This window comes from Eschrichtius robustus, chromosome 5 (assembly GCF_028021215.1).
Source record: "Eschrichtius robustus isolate mEscRob2 chromosome 5, mEscRob2.pri, whole genome shotgun sequence".
NCBI lineage: Eukaryota > Metazoa > Chordata > Mammalia > Artiodactyla > Eschrichtiidae > Eschrichtius > Eschrichtius robustus.
The window spans coordinates 86,930,632-86,946,249 of record NC_090828.1 but is presented as its reverse complement, the minus strand read 5'-3'; the positions used below and the strand labels follow the sequence as shown (position 1 = coordinate 86,946,249).

The window sequence follows — 15,618 nt, the reverse complement described above, 5'->3', positions numbered from 1 at the left end:
AAAATAATCACAATATCTTTCTGTCATTTGCTGCTTGTATTTGTTTCCTTAAAATGCACAGCTAAATGCTCTCTACACACAGATATCACTTGGTAGGCGGGGTGTATCTTATTACTGGGTTATTTTCCAGTACATTTGGCATAGTTAAGGTAAAGTGTATTAACTTTCTCTCAAAATAAAGATGAAAACGGAGTTGTAGCAGTTGTGAATGCTTCAGCCATTGTCAGGAAGTTAAGAACTGACAGGAGGTCCAAATAATCAACTCTGCCTGGTGCATATACTGTAGTTTTCCCCTGGGATATCCGGTCTAATCCTACAATGTATCTGACTGGCATGAATGTAGAATTACTTTCAATAAAGATTTTATTTCAAGCTTGGATGATTTCCCCCAAAACATCTTGTCACTAAGGCAAAGTATATCATAGAATATCTGATTTTTTTTCCCTCCAAGTCAGCTTTTGAGGGTGAAAAATACACATTTCAACTCAAGTACTCAACTCAGGTCAATTCGCTGTAAAAATCACATTTTAACATATCTAGACTGATTAAAGATTTGCTGCATTAAAGAAATCGGGGAGCTGTCAAGTAGAACTTACCCTAAAGTCTGCAAATGTAAAGAATAAGTAACACATTTGCTCATCTACAATTTTCACCCCCCTGCAGTAACCTCCACGCAAAGAGCAAGCAGGACGGATGCCTCCACAAGCTAACACCGAGCTTCTAGAATATTTGTCTTTTTGCAAGTAAGGAACATTTAAAAGTCACACCTTCCAATAAGTATAAGATTGGTTCCAGGCTATAGGAGAAATATGAATGGCCTGGTCACGATCACACTAAAAACAATCTTCATTTCTCTATTTATCTTCTCTCTGTCTTTATCCTGTTCTCTTCCTTCCTGATGCCAGGTTAAGTCAGCATGTCAGGATAGGGGAACCGTCAGTAGCAGTACACTACTCTATTTTGAATTCACTGCTGTGTTTCACTTGGTGCTTGCTTACATTATTTCAGCCTTGGTGTCACTTTATTTAATTTATGCTTGGTTCATATACACTTAAAAATATCTTAGGTTACCTGTAGTCTCACCCCTTACTCACTAAAAGCACACAAATCACATGGTTTAGTTCTAGTGGGATAGAAGTAATTTTTTAATATTTGATACTTATAGCACATTATACAATGTTTTAAATTAAAAATCCCTCTTCTCTCTATTATTATACTTTATGACTAACATATAATATTATGATAAAATGTATGTGCAAGGATGAAAACTCAGCATGGATAACAGCGTATGAAACTTGAGAGAGGCACAAAAAGGTCTAGATTTGAGTCATAACAGGTGATTACAGAGGTGTGTGCTGAACAATAGACTCATGAGTTAGCCTGATGTCCGTCTGTACAAGGACAGGTGCAGAAACTGGCACGATTTATTTCTCCACCACACTACAGATTATAAATTCATGTGTGTAAAAGCAAAACAAATAGTTTCTATCTTTAAGCCAAGTATTATAAACATTTTGAAGGGGTTTGCGTTTCTGCAGATACATCAAGCATTTTACCTAAAATAGAATTTGATGGTCAGATTTTAGATGGCCAAGAAAAATGGTGTCATTATCTTTAACGTCAACCATTCATAGTATAAACCAGATAAAAATTACATTTTATTCTAAACTCCTCTCACCCGTTTTGTTCAAACTGGGTACATGTTAGAAACTCATTGTCAGATAATACATGGGAAGGAAAGGCACCCTGCACAGTTACAGGCCCTTAACTAGCTCTCAAGAAATATTATCTCTGTTCATCTCCACCTTCATGTTCTCGGAGTAGGTATGAAACTCAGGTGTGCCAGAAATGTAAATATTGTGCCGCAATTGAAACTAATTTCCCCTGTGAGCCCTATTCTTCTAAATGACTTCAATTTAGTCAGTTCAGAGTGTCTTCTAGACACTTCTAGACATTTTCCCGGGTCCTTTCTAGTTCTGGAGGGCAACGTATGGCCTAAGCATTTGGTGGGGGGCAGGGAGAGCATCCGTTTATACAGTATTTCAATAAGTATTTACTGAGCACCTAGTACTATGAGCCAAACACTAATCTGGGTCTAGGAGTACAGCACTAAACAAAAACAGATAAAGTCCTGGTCCTTAAGATGTTTACATTCTACTAGAGAAAGGTAGTAAACCAGATAAGCAGGGTAGAAAGTGTCTGGCTTTTGTCACCTGTCCTGGCTTGTCTTCATTTCCTTCTGGTTTTCTGTCATCATCCCCAACTTCCAATTCGAGGTCTTAGTTTCAGTCACTGGTCAGACAGACACTGTGGAGTTATCTTATGCCACCTTTGCGTAGATACACCATGCAGTAATTTGTCTTTATTCCTTATACATTTAACATGAGGAAGTCTGGAATTTTTTTATAACCCTAGGTTTTCCCCAACGAGGGGAATATGGGTCTATCTGATCTCAGAATCCTCAAACCTTCCAACAGCCTGCATCCCCAGGGAAGGGGGATAAGAAGGACTCAGGATTGGGCCGCATTCACGGGACCTCACCAAAGTCTCAGCTCTCTTCTTAACTTTCTTTCTACCGATCCAGAGAAATCTTTCTCTTGTCTGGCGGCAGGGTAGCCTAGCTCTTCATCTACCTTCCAATCTATTGGTTAAGCCATCGCTGCAACTCTGAGTCCAGGGCACTGAGGCCCAGTCCTTTTCAAGTCAAATGCCCTAGCTTACACAAATCCAAAGCACTTTCTCTGCTTTTCTGTTGTACCATCCCTCCACTGAGGACAAAATGCTGCTGACTGAATCTTGGAGAAAAGAAAGAGGCATAAGGAAGGGTGGGGAAGAAACCTCAGTTATTATATATTACCCCACCTCATCTCTAATGAAAGTTTGACTTTCCGAGAACGTTCATTCTTTCATCATTAATCTGGAAGCCCAAACCAAACCACACTTTAAATGTCATTCACTTTGCCATTCAATACGGGAATCTGGAACATCTCTGAATGCCTCCTGATGGGGAACTCATGTTCTTTTTATGTGCAGAATATTTAATAACCTTGATAGATAGTCCTCCTATTTTTCAAGTATACATTTGGAAAAATCTCTACCAAATATTAATAATAGTAATATCTAAGTGATGGAATTATCAGGGATTTTTAGTTTCTATTTTGACTCATCTACATTTTCTAAATTTTCTATAATAACTGTGAATCTTTTGAAGGAGCCTAGTCTATTTTCATAACTCTAATTCGTCGTATGGAGGTGAAATTTGTCTCTGGGCCAATTCCAGGAACTGGATTTACTAGAGGAAAGTAGACTTTTTCTTCCATATCATGGCTTTTTGCTTTCAGTCATCATGGCTTCCCTAATTGTTCCTTTTTCCAAACCAAAACACCATCAGTCCCTGCCCTGGGTCACTGAGGAGCCGTCACTCTGCTTCACACATTCACCCTGGAGCCTCTATTAGTGCAGCCTCTCAGAGTCAAGTCACTGTGAAAAACATCTAAAGCTTATTTTTCCTCAGAAAGTAAAATTAAGTGTGGACGAATGAATGCTGACACCCAAACTACAACTGATTCTCTTTCAGCTATTCTGGGACCTTTTAAATAAGGAAACAATTTTCTAGAAAACTGCTGAAGATTTGATAGATGCCCTTAGTGGAATAGCTGTTCTCTTCACCTATGTGAAAAGAAATTAAAAAAAAAAAAAAGAGGTTGATGAATCCTGACTTTGCATATTGATAGTATTCCTTTTAGTTTTATCTAACACCACAAGGCAAATATTTAAGTTCTATATTTTCCACTAATGTCTCATAATTAGGTGCCTTATTCTGCTTGGCCTAATTAATGTTGATCCACGCACAGCCCCCAATGTTCTATATAAAATGTTACCAGCACATACTAGTGTTTTAACTGCCTTATTGGACAAATTCCAAGTAAAGAAGAATAAACAGTCATTTTTTTTTTTTTTCTTTTCTAAAAATACTCCCAACATGTAATACATTTCCTAGCCTTTCTCCCCTAAATCCAGGGCAATGTCTTCCCAGGATGGTGATATTATCCATGGTTATGGGTTGATCAACAGAGCTCAGGGAATAAAAATTAAGACTTGTTTTACTGCTGACATGGTCAAATGTGAATGGCTAAAACCATTTTAAAGCTTAAGAGAAAACAGCTAAGGGAAACCATAGCTGAAACTCTCAACCAATCTCCACAAATAGTGCATTTCTTTTCACAGTGAGAAGTGAATGCTCTCAGAAGTTTAAAACACTGTGTGAATCTGGAGAAAAAGACAATATGTATTAATTTGGTTTTTCTTCCACCTGAACACCCTTCTCATCCCTATAAATATATCCTTGGATGTGAGTTAGGTGATTAAAAAATCAAAATATGTCACCCAAGACTTGTGCCGACTTTCTGACTCACTTCTCTTCCACGTCTGCCTCAGGCCTCAGGCCTCGACATTAAGAAACCCCTTGATTTCAAACCCAAAATTCTTTTTTTTTTTTTTTTAATTTTATTTATTTATTTATTTATTTATTTATTTATGGCTGTGTTAGGTCTTCGTTTCTGTGTGAGGGCTTTCTCTAGTTGCGGCGAGTGGGGGCCACTCTTCATCGCGGTGCGCAGGCCTCTCACTATCGCGGCCTCTCTTGTTGCGGGGCACAGGCTCCAGACGCGCAGGCTCAGTGGTTGTGGCTCACGGGCCTAGTTGCTCCGCGGCATGTGGGATCCTCCCAGACCAGGGCTCGAACCCGTGTCCCCTGCATTGGCAGGCGGATTCTCAACCACTGCGCCACCAGGGAAGCCCCCAAAATATCTTAGTTATTTGTGGAAAGAATATCTATCTCCCAGAGTAATAAAGATCTGCATCTTCATCTAGGTGCTACTGCCACTTTACATGACTTTGATCAAATTATTCAATCTTTCTCAGGCTCCTTTTGTCCATCTGAAAATTTTCCTTCCCATCTGAAAAAGAAAAAAATGGGAAGATTCCTAATGTATATTAAAGTTATCATGATTTAAACAGCAAAGTGCTAGTTCAGAATACACACAGAAATCATCCACAGAGTAAAAATACCAGGTGTGTGTGTCTGTGAGTTGTAGGAAGGTAGCATCACAAATCAATGGAGAATGGCGATTTATTCAAGAAATGTGGTTGGGGGAATCAGCTAGCTTTTGAAGAAAAAGAAGATTGAGATTACCATCACATTTCAAACAGTAAAATATACTGAGATGAATTCGAGGATATGAAATGAAATCATTTTTTAAAACTAGGAAAAAATATTAATGACATTTATCTGATTTATTTAAATGGATGAATTTTATAATAACAAAAACAATGATAGAAATTCCAAAAGAAATAGTGCTAGATATGACCACACAAAATTTAAATAAACAAAATTAGGGAAAAAAAGAATTGGGAAAATATAAGTACAACAAAAGTAATGAAGTATTATGCATCTTAATACATAAAAAACTCACAAATCTATATGTACAAGGATGTTCATTGTAGCATTGTCTGTAATAGCAAAAAATTAGAAGCAACCTAAAAGTCCATCAGCAGGGGAATGGTTAAATAAATTATTTCCATATTATGAAATGTAACAGCGTTTTTTTTAAAGGGTGAGGTATTTTTATATGTACTGACTTGGAAAGATTCCCATGATATATAGTTAAGGGGGGAAAAAGCAAACTGTACCATATTATGTATTTTTTATCTCATTCTTTTTTAAAAAGAAAAAATATATATATAGATAGGTAGATGGATAGATAGAAAAACATCCAGAAGGAACACCCATCTGTTAATTATAGTTATCATGAAGGAGTTTGACTAGAAAACCAGAGAGTATTTTACCTTTTTATTCTACATACTCCTGATTAGCACACTGTTAAAGACTATGTGTTAGTTTTGTTATACAAAATAAGTAAATGGATTAAGTAAACAAATAAAATGATATGCTCTCAATAGGAAAAAGGCAGGCGATATGAACAACTGTTCACAGAAGAAAAAATCCACATGGTTGTTTTTTTTTAACTTCTTCCCCATTTCCTAACTTCAAAGAATCCTAAATTCAAACAATGACAATCATTTTTCACCTATCAAGTTAGCGATTATTTTAAAAAGAATAAAACCAAGTGATAATAATGCTAACAGGACTATGGGTTGTCATGTTACATATCCCACGTTATCATATTTTAAGAAAAGAGAAAAAAAAAAAAAAAAAAAAGAAAAGAGAACCCATAACTTAATCTAGCGCGAGTTCTCAAAGTGTGGTCCCGGGACCAGTTGTATCATCTCTAGGAACCTGTGACAAATGCATATTCTCAAGTCCTTCCCCAGAGATGCTGAACCAAAAATCTGAAGGTGAAGTTCAGCAACTTGTGTTTCATATGGTTTCCAAATTATTCTCGTGAATGGTAAAGTTTCAGAACCATCGATCTGATTGTTACATTTCTACTATTTCACCCTGAGGCAGGATTTCTCAACAGCAGCACTATTGACATTTTGGGCTGGATAAATTCTTTCTTTGGGGGACTGTCCTGTGCATTGTAGAACGTTTAGCGGCATCCTTTGCCTGTACCCACTAGGTACCAGAGCAACTCAACTCCCCCACCCCACCCAGTCATGTCATGACAATCAAAAATGTCTCCAGACATTGCAAATGCCTAATAGGGGGAGTGGGAGTGGGTAGTTGCCCCTATTTGGAAACCACTGCCTAAAGAAATACTCCAAAATGTGGAGAAAGAAGAGTGCACAAAAAGATTTTTTAATACATCAATTTCACTTATACTAAGAAATCATAGGGTACAGCCCATTCTGTCCCATATAAGATAATGAGTAAAAAATATATACTACTTATATAAAACATGGGAATTGCTCATGATAGAAGTGAAAAACGTTGAATACAAAATTATATAGAAAGTATTTTCTTGAATATGTATGTAAATAAATTACTTATACATTTATGCTAAATGCTGGCAGTGTTAGTCTCTTGCTCAAAACCCAAGGTTGAATTCCCATCACTGTTAGAATTAAGTCCTAAATCCTTACCAAGGCCCATGAGTCCGCCCACAGCATCTCCTACCTTCACTGCCTCACTCTCCTCTTCTCTATTCTTAGAACCACCCAGCCCAACTTCACCACTGGGGCCTTCCACCTACTTTGCCCTGCCTGGCGTTTTCCTTCCCTTGGTTTGTGCACATAAGCTGGTCTCTGCCCCAGCGTCCCTTCCTTAGAAAGAACTTCTGAGCACCTTGTCTGCCACATGTGCACTTTCCACCTCTCTACACAGTGGAATAATCTGGGGGCTGTATTATCTACAGCCAGCCAGGCTCCACTCATTCTTGGTAAAGAAGAATCTCTGGGGATGGATTCTAGGCCATGAGAAACTTTTAAAAGGCTCCCAGGGTCAGTGGAAGAACCACCACTTCTCTTAGTTTTTCTTGAAGTACCTCAGTGCCTGAAATCACACCGTATACTGATTAGTGTATTGTTTGTTGTCTGGTTCCCCCACTAGATTGTATGCTGCACATGGGCAGGGACTTTGTTTTACTCACTGCACCATCCTCAACATCCAGAACAGCGTCAGGCACCTAGCAGGTGTTGAGTAATAGCAGGTCTACTGAGTAACAGATTTTTATGAATGAATAATGGGTACCTTGAGTTACTGTTTACAGTTGCTGGTGTGGTTTTTTCTTTACTATACTTTACTAAATTTTCAAATTCCAATAGAATGTATTACTTTATAATCATAACAAAAGAAATTAAAGCTGATTTTTAAGTCTACCTTTGAAAATTGTGATACATTTGAAGCACAGTGATTAGCACATAAAAGATATTCAACAAATAGTAACTACTGTTAGTGTTCCTTTTGATATTATCTACTATGTAAGGGCTTTGGCTATGATATCCCATTTTACCCATGGCTGTTATCACCTTATAGAATACATATTCCAACCAGAAATAAGCCATTTTGAAGTCTATGGGCTAGTCACTTTTTTAATTTTATCACTCCTCCTATCTTATTGTTCTGAATATTGCTTTAAAGATACATTAGACTCTCCCTGTAATGGCCAATAAATATAAATATGAAACAAGTGAATAACTGAAAATGTTTCAGTCTTTTGCAATGAAATCAATGCAAAGAGGGTACTCAATAAATGCAAAGAATAAGGCCATGTTACCTGTGAATGTGCGACTGCCATATAAAGTACCTTTTCCATGATGTGCTTTGAAAGAATTACATACACATAGCTTTAAAGATAATTTAAAAGCAAAAATGTCAGAATATAGCAGTAATTCCCTTTTAGGAGGATAGTTTTTTTGCTTACTTTGGAAAACAATAATAATATGATATTTAAGTATAAAATTGAAGATTTTACAATTAGTTTAAATCAATTAATTTATAAATTTGCATATAAAAAAATGACTGAATCACCAGTGAATGACCACCTTGAAATACATTAGTATTAAATGCAAAAACATTTGTGAATGCTCTTCTGCTTTTGCAATATTTGAAAAATGTTCTAACATACAGCCATGACTTTAAGGGAGAAGGTAGAATTCCTGCTAAGTCCCCAATCTTTAAAAAAAAATAAAAAGTCCAGTGTAGACAGCAGTATAGTTTGTGCAGATTGAGAGTAGGCAAGCATATGGTTCGCATGGACCCCCCCCCCCGCAAAGTAGTTATAGCACATAGGAAACATAAGTTGAGCACATTGAAAATTTATTCTATTTTTAACAGCCTCTCTTCACTGAAATGGTCAAAGTCACAATTAACATTTCACATACAGTGGATGAGCTGCATTTTGCAAGTGTGACCTGATGGCAAAAGTACGTTTACCACCGCGCTTTCCCCATTCAAGTTAAACCATCCTAAAGTTATGTGTGTTGGAAAATCGCAGCAATCCAGAGATAGGGAAGGGAATATTTTTAGTACACCTCCAATAACCTGAGGCTTGTTCTGCAGGCAATTATGTGGCTTTCTACTTCCTTTCCAAGTCACTATGGTAACAGCAAAGCACAAACTTAAAAGGAAGTTTGCATCCATATATCTGTTTGGAGCTGGACTATTATTAAATGCTTTGGGCTTATTAATTCAGCATTAATTTTTAGTTTTATAGTAAATCTCTCTTTCATTTTGAATCATTTGGCTGTGATTTTAAGCAACTAAGAAATTCCTTTGAGTTAGCAATTCAGCTCACTTTTGGAGAAACTTACCCAGCATAAGGCTCTGAGGACTTTTTTTTTGTCTGGGGTCCAGCATCTATAGCTCTGGATTATAGATTGTTTCTAAAATAATCTAAAATTGATGGATCATTACTCCGTCCATTTGGGCCCAACAAAAAGTAGCGCTGGCATTTCTTCTCCTTCTTATGCTGTAAACTGTATATCACCTTTTTGATCTCTTGCCAGAAAAATGAATTCTTACCCACTTCAAGATTCTATAAACTTGAATTTACTTAGTGGTATAAGAGTTTCTTTTAAAATGAACACGTGTCAAGTGCTATTCTGTGAACAAATTCATAAAATCATAATGATTTTTGTCAGGCTATTTTAAACTAAGCAGTGTTCATAAATAGCCTTTTTCAAAAGAGTTGCAGTGTGGGGTCTTTTTCCTATTAGTCAAGCATTCACAGGCACTAAACTTTGAGCTCTTCATGTTGCTGCAAATCACGTATCTTTGCTATAAGGATTTCTTGGGAGTAATCTAATGGTGAGTAAACAAACATGTAGAAGAATTTCCAAATATTGATCTAAGATCTAAATGTTTTTGCACCTTCTTACCATCCATCAATTTACTGTATGGTAATCTCTCAACCATGTCTCTGCTCTCACCTTTCTCATTCAGATGTGGTCTTTTGCCTTTTGGCCTTTGTTTTGTCCTAAAAAGGGAGTTTCTTTCATTTCTTTGCTGAAAACAGGTTAAATTGTAGCTCAAAATTTACAACACTGTCATGGAGTTTAAGGCCAGATGAAATCTAAGCCCTACCACAGGGGTGGAACTTGCCAGAAATGACCACAATCTGACCTCTTTGAATTAGCTGCTACGGAGTTCTGAAGCCTGGGTGGCATAGGAGGGTAAGATCCGTAATGTTTCAGACTCAGTAGATCCTTAGCAAAGCACACGAGAAGTAACATCTCTTAACGTATGCTCCTCGTCGTCTCTCAAGGAAGAGGATCCACAACGTGCAAGTAAGTTAGGGAACACAAGAGTTACACAAAGATGAACAGGGTTAGTTTTCTGCAGGACTTGTCAGAGCCTTTATTATGCTATTGTGCATTGTAAATTTCCAAGAAAGAAGAATGGCATATATATAATTTTCTCCAAAACTTTTCTTACTCCAGATTGCTATTTTTGTGAAGTATGTCACAGAGATGGTGTTTTGCAGAACTCACTTTAGTGAAAGCTGTCTCGGAAGTACTGCCAAACCCATAGTAAAAATGTATTTGGTTTCTGAATCAGATCCTCCCCTCCAGTAATACAACTCAACTGCATTTTAAGCTACTGGAAGTACAACTTAGTGTTTCTGAGAGTTTTCCATCTTACATACCAGATTGCATTTTTTTCCATGCAGGGCTTTTATTTCTTTCAATAGCCTCTATTTCTCCTCTACATATGTTTTACTAGTTGAAGCCTTCAGAAATAATGACACTTGCAATGCCCAGCTAGTCCCCACAGTGAGAGTGGAAATTATGATACCCATTGATCTGAGGTAAAAAACTGAGATTTGAATAATTTTGTAGGATTGTATTCTAGCTATATTTTGACATTGCGGTTGACTACTTATGTGGTCCTAAATCAACCACTTAACTATTTAAGAGTCTGTTGAGGTACAGAGTAGGTAAGTTCACGTTTGAATAGTGAAGTCTATAACAGCATGAATACATTTTCCAGACATCCCCAGTTTGGGAGCCTTCTTTGCTAGAAATATCTATCACCACTCTTTACTATAAAGGGGTTTAATCTAATGTGAATGTTGATGTGAGAATATTTTTGCCTATCTACATGAATCATATAGTTCGGTAGTTGGTGACTTCGACCCCAAAATAGTCTTCACCCTCAGCATCTTTTCTAACCTAAAGATTGATTGATTTCTCAATATACCAACTACTGGTTGGTTGATATTCAGAACATAAATTGCCAATGAAATACACACACACACACACACACAAGCACACGTTTTGTAACAGAGAATAGGCAAGAAAGCATGCATTCTGTATAATACACATCCACATTTTCTTAACATTCTTTCTTAACTACATTTGATTTTTCTAAAAGTTATTGCAAGTAACTTAATTTTCCCAACTTGGAAAAAATTCCAAGCTGCTAAGAAAATTTAACCTGCAGTGATGCAAATATAACAAGAATACAAGACTAAATGTTATTTGGTAAAATCTACTTGTAACAAGATTACTTGAAAGCACCCATTAGTTAAAACTGGTTTTATTAAAGTCACATGGAGAGTGTGCAGAGAAATGGACACAAATAACACGGGTTGAGATGGCATGAATGTTCCACATTTACACACGCAGAAGAGCTCAAAGTGAACACTTGTCCATGGGAAATTTAGGAAACTGATGAATTGGCAGAAGTCCGTTACAGGAGTCCTCACCCATGATCCACTGGCCAAGAGACAGAATCCTTTCCCTGAGGGGCCTCTGACAGCCTGCTGTAGCCTCCTACTCTTCACTCCATTGAAACTCAGCCTTGGTTTCCTCTAGATTTGGTCCTGCTCTGGATTCTCAGATCAGGACTTTTGCTGAGCAGGAAAAATATAAAGAACACTGGGAAAATTTAAAAATAATCTAGTCCCATTTCAGCCTTCTTTTTCTCCTCTCACAGCTCGAGTCCCACCAGCTATATCTTTCCTGTATGCCCTGGAGACCCCTCCAGTCACCCCAGTTCCTCCAGATACCCTAGACCTCTTCCAGCTTCTACCCCCATAATCTCCAATAATGACAGCCACGACTGTCCCCTCCAATAATCAGCTCTTGGACGTCCCTTGATTTCTAGCCTCACCTTGAGTTTGACACAGTTCTGGCTCCCAGCTACCCCAAATCTCATTGTTCCTGCTATCGACTGAAATTATAGCCATTATTAACTAGGAAACTATATCTCCCATCATCAATCTGTCTTGAGGTCACCCCTTTCCACTTTCAGTCTCCCTGGACTCCAGGTCCTAATGTTCTTCTTCTTCCCTGTTGGCCCTATATCAGCCATTCACCTTCATACTTGAATAGGCTTTTGCTTTTAATTTTACCTTCTTCATGCCCCGTGCCTTCTGAGCCCTGTTCTCTGCTAGATAATTCTTATCAGCTTAGACCTTTGCTACCTATGGGTAATGTTTTTAAAGCAACTTTTACCTAATAGATAATTAATTGATCACTTATGTTATCTCTCTCCATATTTGTTTAACAAATTTTTTAATTATTATTGTGGCGTAGTCAATGAGTGAGTTAGTATCCCAAAAAGGTATTACTTTAAATCCAAAAGAGAAAAACTGTCTTCCTTCACAATGAATCATACAAGTGATTTTTATAATCAAGAGGTCTGGGAGAGGCTCAAGAGAGACTTTAAGCCACGGGAAATAGGTGTGTTAAAGAGAAGCAAAGCCCCACTCCATTTGTGCCTACTCCAGGTTAGGAGAGTGTTTTAAAATCATTCTACAGACTTTTGGAAAATGTAGTAGCAAAGTGGCACAGTTTCTTACATTCCAAAGGAAACTCTAAACTTGAAGTCTCTGATAACTCACTGATACTTTAAATGTGAGAATCCCTTCCAGAAATGAAGTCATGCCAACATTACTCACAGGTACAAATGCTTTCCATTTGAAGGAGAAGAAAAGTGAAAATGGGAGGCAGAATATCTTGAATATTTAGTCCAAGTTTAAGAGTCATTTTTCCCACAATAAATCCATTGTAACCAGGCTGTCAATCACAATGCTACTGGGAGGAATAAAACTCCAGACCCTCTTATGGAAGGACCTATAACCATGTGGAGGATGGTAGAGTGACAAGTCAGCCCAGTTATTAAGCATAGGAGCCATAACACACCCCAGGGCAATGATGTTTCCACGGGAGCTGCAGCCCACCTGCCTGGGTCTGAGCCTCAGCTCTGTGTGATATCAGGCACTTCGCCGCTCTTGGCCTCAGTCTTCTCGTTTGTCAAAAGGGCTTAAATAATAGATACTACCTCATGGGATTGTTATGAGGATTAAATGAGACCAAAAAATTGCTTAGAATAAAATCAACTATATTTCAATTTAAAAATTAAGTTAAATAAAACATAAATAATAGGGACTTCCCTGGCGGTCCAGTGGTTAGGACTCCGCGCTTCCACTACGGAACAGGGGTGCGGGTTTGATCCCTGGTCAGGGAACTAAGATCCCGCATGGCGCTGCGGCCAATAAATACATACATACATACATGCATACGTACATACATACATAAATAAAATTGCTTAGAATAATACTTGATTTTGCTTGGTTACTACTGATATTGATCAGGTCAAGGACATCTTGCTGACATCTTGTGCGGAGTCACAAATTGAAGGCTTTGGCCCTTCTCAGTCTCTTTCAGTAGAGAGAAGGCATGGGCTCTTGGTCACAGAAATGGTATGTCAGAGATCTGGGTTTGTGGAGGGATGGAAAGAGAGCAAGTCTTCCTTCCCCCTGCCTCCTCTGAGTGGGGACTAGGTAGGCCCACACAGACCAAACACAGAGTCCGCTAGAACTCAACCAGTGCCCCAGTGGGCTCTGAGACCGGATGCCCCACTGCCTTGCAGTAAAGTGTTCTTTTGCCCCACTTTATTCTCTGAGCTTATATTTCCCTTGGGTCGGGGTTCTGGAGGAATGCAGAGTACGGTATTTCTCAGCACCCTGTCCTTCCATGTGCTCTCCCTATTTCCCTAACGTCACTAAAACCTAATTTTAATATAAAACCAAGGAGGTTTCAATGGTGAGAATAAGCATTTTTTTTTTTTTAAGTCTCAATTGATAGGAGGGGGCTTTATTTTCTTTTTAAGAGTCCCGTGTTGAAGCAGGCAAGACGTTACCAGTAATAAAACCACATCCTAATGTTTCATTGGTATTCCAGCTCTCCACAGTCCTCACATAAGCAAACATTTCTTTGATTCCAGTGGGACTCTTTTCCTGTGCAAATGCTACAGGCTTCTGCATTTTATTGAGATGTGAGCTAAATTGAGTAAAATGGGTGGGGACACTTAGAATTTTGTTATACACCTAAATGTCCCAGAACCTACCCTCTCTACAAAACATGTTGCAATTAGCATTTGTCAGGAATACTTTACTCATGCTAATCACTAAAAACTTAATTATTTTTTCGGTCCTTCCATCATGAATTATGTATCTACTGTTCTATTTTTTGTGTGTTTGGCTTCTTATATATTCTGTGCATGTCTCACCTGTTTCCTCCATTGACTATAACCACTTCACAGGTTGAATCTTGTTAATGCTCCACAGTAATTTTTGTCATTTTTGCTAATTTATTCATTCATTCATTCCACAAACATTTATTAAGCACCCACAGTGGCCAGGTATTATGGGGATAGAATTCTCCCCCCAAAAGTCATAGGTTCTATTTCCATACAGTAAAGCACACAGAGTAGAAGATTAAATAATGCTGTGGTAGAGTTGTTTTGCTGGAACATGAATTTTTTTTTTTTTTTTTTTTTGCTTGTGTTGCATTCTGTGTTTTGCCAAAGCCAATCACTGCCCTTATTCTCCTTCTTTAAGTTGAAATTTAAGGAAGAAAAAGGATTCAAGAGCACAGAACTTTATAATTCAAAAGTAGCCACAATTTTATTCCAACTCCAATGGGTCTTTTTTTTTTTCTCTCTCTCTCTCCATAGGATAGTGGCCAAAGCATCCAAGAACCTCATGTCCACGCAAAGCCTAGGCATTGTATTTGGACCCACCCTTCTGCGAGCTGAAAACGAGACGGGGAACATGGCGGTGCACATGGTGTACCAGAACCAGATCGCCGAGCTCATGCTGAGCGAGTACAGTGAGATCTTTGGCTCGGAGGAAGACTGACAGACAAGACGAGCTACTATGTTCACATCTGTCTCGATGCCTAATATTTTTACATTTCTGTAAACATATTTCTGAAATATTTTTTTCCTTTCAAGCGACAGATGCCTCATTTTGTGAAAACTTAATGATGATTTTGTGTTTAAGTTCCAAACATTTGAATAAAATAGTTGACAATATTTGCCTATATGTGTTCTACGTTAACCCCTTCAGTGTTGTGCCTTCCAGCACTTCTAGGCATACATTATGCATGCTCCATGCTATAAAATAGTGTGCGGAGGACAGCACATATCCAAAAATAGCCTTAATTCGACTCCCGGGCATTGGATGTGTGGTTGTGTATGTGTAGACATGTGAGTGAGTGTGAGTGTGAGTGTGATTGAGAGTGTGGGTATGTGTCCACACAGGTGAGCCTCTTCCCTACCCTGGCTGCCTCAGGCCTCTGCCCATACGCCCACGGGTACACGAGTAGAACCAAAAGAGGGGAGAAGGCAGAAGTGAATACTTTTTAAATAGAACAAAGGAAATCAGAATCTCAACCAAAATAGACGTATTTCCTCTTTCAAGAACC

General features: G+C 38.2%; 1 protein-coding gene across 1 annotated transcript in view; it reads left to right on the top strand.

Annotated features, from left to right (window-relative positions):
* The window catches only part of ARHGAP15 (Rho GTPase activating protein 15), a 584,102-nt gene extending 568,876 nt beyond the window's left edge, over positions 1-15,226 (top strand). Inside the window, exon 13 of the mRNA XM_068543993.1 lies at positions 14,867-15,226. Within this exon, the coding sequence (XP_068400094.1) occupies positions 14,867-15,050 (184 nt within the window). The 3' untranslated portion in view covers positions 15,051-15,226. The remainder of the gene's footprint in view (positions 1-14,866) is intronic.
* Positions 15,227-15,618: the final 392 nt, after the last annotated feature.